The sequence below is a fragment of the Halyomorpha halys genome, unplaced genomic scaffold (genome assembly GCF_000696795.3).
Source record: "Halyomorpha halys isolate HHAL.00 unplaced genomic scaffold, Hhal_1.1 Scaffold36.1, whole genome shotgun sequence".
NCBI classification, from domain to species: Eukaryota; Metazoa; Arthropoda; class Insecta; order Hemiptera; family Pentatomidae; genus Halyomorpha; species Halyomorpha halys.
Genome location: NW_027108624.1, coordinates 1397683 through 1408448, shown reverse-complemented (window position 1 = coordinate 1408448; position 10766 = coordinate 1397683). Strand labels below are relative to the sequence as shown.

The 10766-nt window shown below is 28.8% G+C and overlaps 1 protein-coding gene across 17 annotated transcripts in view; it reads right to left on the bottom strand.

Annotated features, from left to right (window-relative positions):
* LOC106686615 (uncharacterized) overlaps positions 1 to 10766 on the bottom strand; it is a 220772-nt gene that overhangs the window by 8274 nt on the left and 201732 nt on the right. For 13 of the 17 annotated variants that reach the window (XM_067046905.1, XM_067046908.1, XM_067046904.1 and 10 more), the window contains 5 exons: positions 9133 to 9250; positions 8690 to 8824; positions 4994 to 5059; positions 889 to 1026; positions 596 to 666 (listed from right to left, as the gene is read on the bottom strand). In XM_067046905.1, coding sequence (XP_066903006.1) covers positions 596 to 666; positions 889 to 1026; positions 4994 to 5059; positions 8690 to 8824; positions 9133 to 9250 — 528 coding nt within the window. The remainder of the gene's footprint in view (positions 1 to 595; positions 667 to 888; positions 1027 to 4993; positions 5060 to 8689; positions 8825 to 9132; positions 9251 to 10766) is intronic. The other 4 variants (XM_067046912.1, XM_067046911.1, XM_067046913.1 and 1 more) reach the window with 3 other exon arrangements.

Sequence of the window (10766 nt, the reverse complement as noted above, 5' to 3'; positions counted from 1 at the left end):
AAAAAAAAGTTATATATATACATATACACACATATTCAAGTGTGGGTACAGTGAAGGATTGCAATCAGTTAGTTAATAAATAAATATAAAGAAATAAAAAAAAAAAATTCATCTTATCATACTTTTTAAATAACAGTCGTTTTAACTTATTTGAAAAGATCTATTCATTGTAAGTTTCAATACTTCTGAAGTGGAGAGTTAAATTAGAAAGGAAATTTTTATTTTAAATCAAAATTTTAATAACAATATCTATAACAAGGAGCTTTGATAAAACGTAAATAAATTAATACACCATGACCCACCCCACATCCCTGAGAGCCCTACCCAAACGGTTGCCAAACGCAGGAGTGTTGGAGTTTACATTAATCAACAATAGAAATTTTTCATAACCTTAAATTATACTTGAGAGCAAACTAAATCAATTCCTCTAAGATACTTTTTTCATGAATATAATAAATCAATTACAGAATTAACATAACATAATTCATGAAAATTTTATTATAAAATGTGTAAAATTAAGCAGCAATGAACATGTAAGCTATCTCAGAATAATATGGATAAAATTAGACTCAATCAGTGAAGTTACAATACACACCTCACAAACGAAGATGATGAGTTATCGGGGGAAGTCTGGAAGAGCGCCTGACTCGTCGACACTGGTCGAATCTAAAATATTATATTCGTACAATTTGCAATTTTAAAAGTTCAAGTAGTAAATTATAGATTATCATATTATCAGCTTCCCTAATAAGAGTCTGGACCCAAAAAGAACATAAAACGACACAGTCATACAAATATTCATATTTAATCTTTCAACTTAAAAGTAATTTATTATTATTTCAGGTTTATTCCAGGAAACGATAAAAAGATATTTAAATGAATAATTACCCTGTCCGTTTGGGTCGCTTTGTTCACAGATGTGCGGACTGATTGTCCTTGAGGTTGAGGTCGAACTTTGTGGAGTTCTTCCTCCAATTTCGCTCTCTTCCGTTCCTCCTCCTCCAATTGAGCACGCAATAGAACTATCTGTAAATCAAACACAACTATTTATATAGATAAAAAATTTCTATTATCAACCTCTTAAATGTCAATATAATAATTTTACATGCTTTCTCAGTTTTCAATATTTGAAAAATGCAGGACAAGATGCAGGAATCAACAAACTAGGTAATAGTTCAATAGAAAGTAAAAAAATAAATAAATTAAAGACTTTATTTTCAAAATGTCAGATAATCTTTGTTTTTCGATATTTAACTAAAAGTCTAAAGTTATGACCTTCTAATATACCCAAGCTATCAATCAATACATCTTTTTTAGCGATAAATTTTTACAAAAAAAGTATTTAAACTAAGAATGTTCAGTTAAATTATATATGAGGCATGTCCAGATAGTGAGAGTACTGTTGGGCTGACGTGCTGTATGAATTTTTTTCTTCAAAAGTTGACAACACTGAGGGGATAGCGGGAGTCTCCTGAACAGGAGCACCACAGAACCAAAAATCGACTCCTAGTGCCCATTTCTGTGAAATATGCCAATCAGAAATTCCGCCCAGTGTGTGAGGTTCCTTCTTACGGAAGGAAAAACTTTGTATACAATTTTTTGAATATTGATGAAAGGAATGTGTTTGTTGTGCAATTTCTACCCGCACACAGCCAACACCACCAAGGTGCTTTTGAACTCATTTGGTAGGGATATGTTGAACCACCCTGCTAACTCCCCTGACTTGGCGTCAAAATAAAAACGAGTTCTCTAACTTTCTGGATATGTCTAATACATTATGATTTATTTATTAAGGAAAATTGATCCATAAATCATTCTCAAGTTCAAGTAAAATGGAAAGATCGAATGAAATTATTTTTCCAGTTTTCTAATCAATGACCTTTTATTTATTTTTCTGACTCGTGTTTTATTAAAGTCCTATATAACCCCAGAGAGAAAATGTCAAGGTTCATTTTTAGCATCCTCTAAGAAATAAATATTGTCTGGCCTAGGTAGGAATCAAAACCCACAACATTCTGAACCAGGAATTCTCACCCTAATGTGGTCAGCTATCATATACTCAAGTAATCATTAACATTTATAAAATGTAACATTTGAATTAACTTTGAAAATAAGTAATAAATCAATATTTAATCTTTAAATTAATGTTAATAAAATCTGATAAGTTATTGCCATTTCTCTTAATTAATATCATAAATAAGTTCTAGTAATTATTCTGATAATTAAATAACCTAATATTCACAGGTAAGTATACAAATATTTATATTTATAAAATAATTAAGAGGAGAATTTAAAAAAAAAAAATAATGCTATTATATATTTCTTTTATTATTTTTATACTAGAGGACAAATTGTATATTAACAAAATTATAGATTTTTTCTAATAATTTATGTCTCTCTGAAAATTTTCTTCTTCACTAGCAAAGATGAGGAAGTTTTATATTGAAGGAGGATGTGAAAAAACATTCTGTTCCCAGAATCAAAAATTTCCAGTTAATTTTTTTATTTTTTACAAGGAACAAATTTGTTTCCATGTCAGTTAGTAGTTATATCCATGTAACAGAGGTAGCATCTTTTATTGTTAATCTGACTTTAATGAAATTTTCAGGGATTGCACGGGAACAATAGTTCCATATCAGTTTTATCCAATTTCAGCCACTACTTTAGCTTACTCATACCCAAACAGTTTTTCCATGACACATCTATATTTTGAAAATGGTTCATCCGATTCAGCCCACAGTATGAGAGAAGTTAGGAGCTAACATAAAAATGGTACAGTATCAATTTTATTGAATTCTATCAATAACTTTCATTAATACTTGTGAAAACAAACCATATTTGCCCAAATATAATTTAAGGTTTTTTTTAAGAAGTATTCTCCAGTAAATAAGGCAAAGTCAACCTATATTCAAAGTTGACTTAAATTTAATGTTGATCTAGAAAAATTCGAGTTTGACCAAACTCAGAGTTGGTTTCTCACTTCATGGTTGTCATTTTTCCTTCCTACTTTTGTGATGGGAAACAAACTAAGCACAGTTAATTTAATAATTCAAAATAGTTCACTTGTAATCAGACATTTCCAGGCGAGAAAATCCAACACTAAAATTTATTCATACCGGTTTCATGGATGATGCTCCATTGAAAAAAATTGGTGTTTTAACTGAGAGTTAAAAGGGAAAATTAGGTTAAATGGATTCAAAACAGAAAAATAGTTAATGTAAATGGTACTTATAAAAATATAAATTAACGCGATGAAAAATTATTTATATTTCCAGGATGATGAAAATGAATAAATAGATTATTTGCCATAAACCTTGCTCTAATTTGTCTATAAAATTTGACTAGATTATTTAACATCATATTATTCTCAATGAAAAACTATACATTCCATGCATGCACAGCTTAGGTGGTTATAGTATTTCCCAAATATTCTCATACACTCAGAATCAGTCTGTATCCGTATCCATTACCATGTTTTAAATAATAAAATGACTAGGATATAATAAAACTAGATAATGTATGACATGAACACTCATTATCCCTGGTAAAGGTGTTAATCATGAATAGAAAGGGAACAAGTAAGTAGTCGACGAGTTATGGCCGAGCCAAGAATCAATTATAAACCCTAAAACCAATTAACAAAGTCTGATCATCATAATGAAAATCATAAAAGATGATTTTAAATTAAAATTTTGAAAATATTAAATTTTTATTAAAGTATATTTTAGTAGTTAACATTTGGCTGCATACTGTTAAAATGGCCACATTTATAAACCAATAAATAAAAAAAATAGCCACAATATCGTAAACCATGTGTTTTAAAATGTTTTTTAAAAAATAAAATGTGAATTTTCAATACAAAATAAACAGTGTACGTGATTGATAATTGAAAATGAGTTGATTAAATATATTAAAAGAATGAAATATATAATATTATGCAGATTTTATTTCTCCAGAAGTTATAATGGTTTTACCCAGGTTAGGTGGTGCATTATCCATGAGCATGATATTGGGAAGGTTTTTTTTTGTTATAAAAATTGATGGACAGCCTTGAGTAATTTATGTCCAAACCTCTCTTTAAAAAGCTAAAAGCTGAGACTTTAATGAGAAAGTACGTTTATATTCTAATTTTTAGACAACCTCAATTTTTTTTTTTTTTATATTAGTAAGTTATTAGAGGGTATATAAAACTAAAGCACAGTAGTGATCACTCTATCAACAATATGAAAACTTCAAGAATCAAGCAACTCTATTAGCATCTTCTACTTCTACTTGAGGTTAATTGTTTCAGTTGTTTTAACTTAAGAACAGAGTCCATCTGTTATTTATTCTTTCCTTTTTAAAGAAAATGTGGTATGGTCTAAAATTAAAATCTGTGATCAACAACTCATTAAGGATCAACATTAAGGAGCTAACATGAAACATCTATCAGAACATTCTCTTTCAATTCAATGAAAGTATGTTCAATATAGAACTAAAATAATTTCAGGCACAAATAAATACAGTTAAAAGAAATATTTAATAAAAAGGAAATAATCATTTTAAATTATGATATTAATCTGGAAAAAAATTAAATAGTTAAATACAAAAGCACATAAACAAGTTCTGATTCACTGTTCACATTGGTGTCTTCAAGAGATAAAAAAAAAAATTAAATTAACAACAAATTTAAAAGTTTTTTTCTTTCAATATAACAAAAAAAAAAGGAATTAATTGTAATGTTTAATAAAGTTATACAGACCACTGAGGTAATGTCTATGTACCACCTTCCACTGAATAATTAAATTTCATTTCAAAAAGTAAAAAATAAAATGGAATTTTTATATAAGAAAAAATTATATAATATATTTTTCATTATTATTTTATTTTTTCAAAATTAAAGCTAACGAATGAGAAGTGGCACAAAGACCTCTCAAGTTTGGTATTAGAACTAGCTTTCATGATGTGCAGTTGAGTGAGAGAGAGATTGAGAAAATTTGGGATTGGGTGATACCTGTCTACGTAAGTCGGCTGACTCCTCACCTTGGTCTTCCGTGTGAGATGTAACGATTGTAGGCTCCTTTAGGAAAGCAAAAAATATAACATGTATGTTAGAAGATATTAAAAGATACACAATAAAAATTGATTAGGGAAAAATAAATAATTCTTTGATTATAGTTATAATTTTATAAACCACCCACTAAATTATTTCTGTATACAAAGAGGAGAAAACAATGCATACCTTTTGGATAACTTTGTAATATATTCTAAACCTATTTTGTTTTTTCAATATTTACACTCTAATAAGTACATGCATCACCAAGTAACAAGTAATTAGTTTTAAAAAGTTCAAAATTCAAATTAAGCTTAAGTGTTTATTATAAAAATTGACATTAATCGTTTTCCTTCCTGACTATTCATATACAATCACTAAACCAATTAATATCTTTTGAAATATAACAATGCAATGGTACAAACACACAGCATAACGTGTGTAAGCATGCAGATATGAATGCATAAACATTAGAAAAACTGAAAATGATTCTAATTTAATATTAAAAAAAAAAAGTTTTCAGTAGAGCATGCGAATAAATAATAAGAAATATTTTTCAATAAAAAAAAAAGAAGGAGGTTATAAAATTTTCCCTAATCAAAAATCCATAAAATTATGGGAGAGGAGCAAGGGGGTAGAGATGGTAGGTATTTAAAATGAAAAACAATATAGCTCTGTATAATGTGACATTTCTGTGGCATGGAGCAAAAACTAATGTCGATTTAGAGGTTTTTAATCCTTGTATGTAGTAATTTTGTCTATCATAGATTAAAGTTTCGCTCATAAAAACATAATGTTCTCAGAAAAACCTTTAACTATCTTGGTATCACAACATAAGCCCATCCTTATATATTAAAATATTAAATTTTAGTTTTTCAAATTCATTTTTCTGAATTTGAAATTTGGACACTTGATGCTTTTGCTCCAATCCTACAGATTTATGTTTATCACCATTTACATACCTCCCTCCACCTAAAATTATCAAAACCCAAATCAGATAAAAAAAAAACTATAATATTACAAAGAATATTAGCGAAATGTTTAAACATATTAAATTACATTACTGAATAATCAACGATGTAGGAATAAAGCGATGCCCCAAAAATGGGGCATTTTTAGGGTGAAACAAAATTTTAAACTAAATTCATTTTAGTCATATTCGACACTCAATAAAAGTTAAGACATAATACTAAACACAATAGAATACTGAAAGATTTCAATTTATTTTATTACATTGAGGTGTAGATAGTTGACCGTAGATTAATGCTTGAAGAAGTTTGTCGGGGGGTGCGGTCAGCAAAGAACAACATAAATAAACAAAACAATATTTATTTATTTTATGCCGACGTTTTACTACTAGTACGTAGTACTAATCTTTCCCTCCTCTACGACACAACCCCTGATGAAGACCTGAAACTCAGGTCGAAACGTCGGCATAAAATAAATAAATATTGTTTTGTTTATTTATGTTGTTCTTTGCTGACCGCACCCCCCGACAAACTTCTTCAAGCATTATTTTATTACAGCCATTTTTATATCTAGTTAGAACATTGCACCTCTATCAACATGAACTCTATTTCGAAGATATAACAATAATTATTAATACCAACAGTGATGTGGTAGTCAAATTTATAAATTGCCCATAAAATGCTAACCTTAGAGCAACATAGTGTACAAAGTAAATCAATCTGCAGTTTTCTTCCTTTTACATGCCTTTCTGGTCTTCTCTTCTCCTCTCATTTGACATTATTAAGAACTTTCAACTAAAATCCAGTAATGATCTTTGACATGGTGTTCATGACATTTTATTTCTAGCTATTTTCTATACTTGGTTCAGTATTTCTCTTAGATAAATTTTTTTGAGAGATAATGGGGCATATCTTATTTGGAATATGTTTGGTTTTTAATTATTAAAAATTTTATACTAAGTGACAACAATATGTTATTATTAGCAATATAAGACTAATAAGGAATAAACAAAATGTAATTTTAAATAGATGTTTAATGAGATACTTGATGATGGGGTGATAACCTCGAAACGTTATTGTTTATTAATGATATAATAATAATTAAAATAAATAAATATATATAAAATAAATAGAATAAAATAAATAATTAAAATAAGGAGGAGTACCTTTTTATTCACAAGATCTAATTAAAAAAATTACTATTTAAATCTTTGAATCTATTTACTTATAGGAAATATATATACGAAATAATGTAATTCTATGGTTTTATTATCAAACAGTCTGGAAATATAAAATCAGGACCAAAATTTAAATTATGTGCTTGATAACCTAATAACTGTTTAAGTTTTAAAAAAAGGCATGTTTATTTATTTTTTTTTAAATTCATTAAAGTCATTGCAAGCACACCTAGATAAAAATCTATCTCTAGATCTCTTTATTCACAAATCTCTTGTGTTCAAATATTAATATATCCCTTTCATTGGTTAATGTAAATTCATTTGAAGAACCCAAGTACCTGGCAATAATTTTTATTTCCCTCTACCTTCAGCTAATGTTATGACAGCAAACCTATGAAGAAAGAGGAGGAAGTAATGAAACAATCATAATTTTTAATCCCAGCCCCTACCTTCTGATACTACACAACAGGAAGTTAGGAAAACACCACATCCTTATAAGGTACAAAAGTTGAAAATATGTATAAGAAATTCTAAAAGAAAAGAAAAAAATCTGAGATCATGATTTGAGTAAGAAAGACGACACCCAGAAGAAACTAATATAAAGAAATGTTTACAATAAATATCAAATTGATTTACTTGTACAGCACAAATTAAGGATTGAATAAAATGGATATTTCATAATATATAAGATCACTGCTGAACACACCACTGCTTTGCTTAAATAGTGACAAATCTGATAAAAAAAAGTTTTGTTTTATTGTTAAATTGAAAGCATACTAAAGATAGTACTGTAAACAAGGGTTACTTTCTCAGGGGACCTCCTACAGACGGTCCCAAACCTAGTATAAGCTTGTAGAAAAGTACAATTTATAAGTCTACTATACAATTTACCGAATATGTCAAATACAAAACTGAAAGAAAAACGTTTCATGAAAGATGTGCCACTAATTAAGCAAAGCTGTGATCTGATGTCAGAATATAGAAGTTCATCATCAACTATAACCTTTAAAAAGAGATATTTTCTATTTTCACTTACTAAATATATGAGTTAATGCCAGAACCATTACTACCAGAGTCAATGCCATCATCACAATTATTGTTAAAAACACAAACTTTAAATTTAAAAACAAAAGTAAATGGATTAAGAAAGAAATAACTATTATGATAGCACACTATAGCTTATACACATACAAAAACATATACTCTTTCACAATAATAAATTATATAAACACAAATGTAAAATACACACTGATTAAAATATTTCTCTATTTGAGCAAAAAGTTAATGTTTAATAGAGACATAAGAAAAGCAGAGCCTCTGGTTTTAATGGCATTATTAAAACATGTTTAAAAAAAAAGTTTTATCCACACAATATCACTGAAATCACTACCATCGAACTAATGCAAACACTGCATTAAAAGGGCACTTGTCAAAAATTCAATATCGTAGGGAGGTATTACAAAATTGAGCTAAATTAAATTGACTATTAATAAATAAATAAATTAACATACATCTTGGAGGGTCCTTTGAAGTCTGACTAACATTGATTTAATGCTAATTACGTCCTGGAATATGAGCTGATAAGTGTCTCTATCAACCCTGATTCCAGAGTCATCGCTTCCATCTTCACCGGGTGAACTAACACTCTGTGAAAACAATCATTTATAAAAATTAAAAGACCAACTTAAACCTAAACAGAGGTTACTTGAACATCTTTGATATAGCTCAAAACAAAAACAAAATAGGGTTTAGATTGATAATTACTATTTTATACTCTTTTAAAAGTGGTGTTATACCTTATCATATTATATCCTAAGTAAGTAAGAAACTTAAAAACTGCTATGAATAATCTGGATATCTTCTCGTTTTGGTTAGAAGCTACACTTAAAGAGTCCAAGCTACCTGAATATGATATATTAAAAGTATATAAGTTTTAGATTAAAATTAAACATACCACTTTTTTGCTAGCTCGAATAGGACTAGCAATAGATTGAGGCGAATCGAGAACCCCTCCTCCCCCACTACTAGTGCTGCCTCCGCTGAGCCTAGGTTTTCGTCGACCATTCTTCAGGCTGTAAAAAAATTCAAACCATCATTTATCACATCAAAATCCTCCTAAACAATTTAATAATCAAACGGATATATCAGATAATTTACAAAATTGATCATATATTTGACTAATCACACTAAATAACTGAATATCCTATTTAAGTAACATAGATCAAACAGCTTAAAGTACATATGAAAAAGTGAACAAACCAAAATCAACAAGTAATTATAAGCCTATACCCATTGACACAGGTTGTAGTACTTGAATGACAGGATTCCTTCATTGTAATTTACAAAAACATCCTTAATTTAGCTATGAAATGGTTATGTAATTATCCATTAACGGATGAAATAGTTTGAAAATTACTTTCGATTCGTGTAGTTATCACATATTTTTTAACATTCATTACAATATAGCAAAACATAACAGCTTTCACCTAGACCCAAGAGCGTCAGAGCTACCAACTGAATAGGAGTAAATATCTCACTGTCAAAACATATTCCCGTTTTTATATTTTGAAATTATTATTAAATTAAAATAACAAAAACGAAATATATTCATTCTAAACTAATGATTTGGAGTATAATAATTAAAAAGAACATACATTTCGCCAAAGTCATGTTATTTTTTTCAATGTGCATGATAGCTACAATAAATATAATTGAATTTATTATTATGTCCCATTGCTGATTTCTTACAAACCAAACTCAATTTTAGAACAATATTGAGATTGCTTCAGGAAAAATAAATTTATGCACTTGAACGAACACACTCTATGAAAACTATCAACATTACCGTTCAAGAAAAAATGTTATTTTTGTAATTATTTGCCTTCCCACTTCCTGTTGCCAGCTTAAATCTCTTCTTTAACAATAAAACAAATCTCTCTTTTACGAAACAGTATAATTTAAACATGATTTGATTGTATAACAAGCTCTCATTTTGAGAGATGTCCATACAGTCAGTAAAATCGCTAATAGAGTAGCTATTCAATTTGCTGCACCCATTTTGAAACAGGGAGAATTATTCCTTAAGGGCACTAGGGGTCGAGAAAGTGAACTATCTTCTTTGGTACGGTAAGAAAAAATCTGCTGGCCGAAACCAAAAGCCAAAAGGAGATATTTTCGAAGTTTTATGTAACCAAACTATAGTAGGCGTTCTGGTTTCTTACAAAGCGAAACATAACAATAATATACAGGTCCGCCTGACAATAATAACAGTGATATGGAAACTAGAGTTTTGCTATGCCATAAGTAATCACATTTTATTGTTCGACAAAAGATGGGATGGATGAGATAGATAGGAAGAAGGCGTTATACCTCCATAACTAGATAATCTTTTCAGTGGTCTTTGATATTTTTTGGTACATTGAGTACTGGAGACATCAACAGCCAAATTAGTTTTCAAACAAAAGTATTGTTAGCGAAAACCATATCTTCATAGATTTTCATCAGGCCTATGATTACATGAACCATAGACCTGCATCAGTTTAGGAAGCATGTATAGTCATATTAGAGATGAACATTCCACGTAAACGA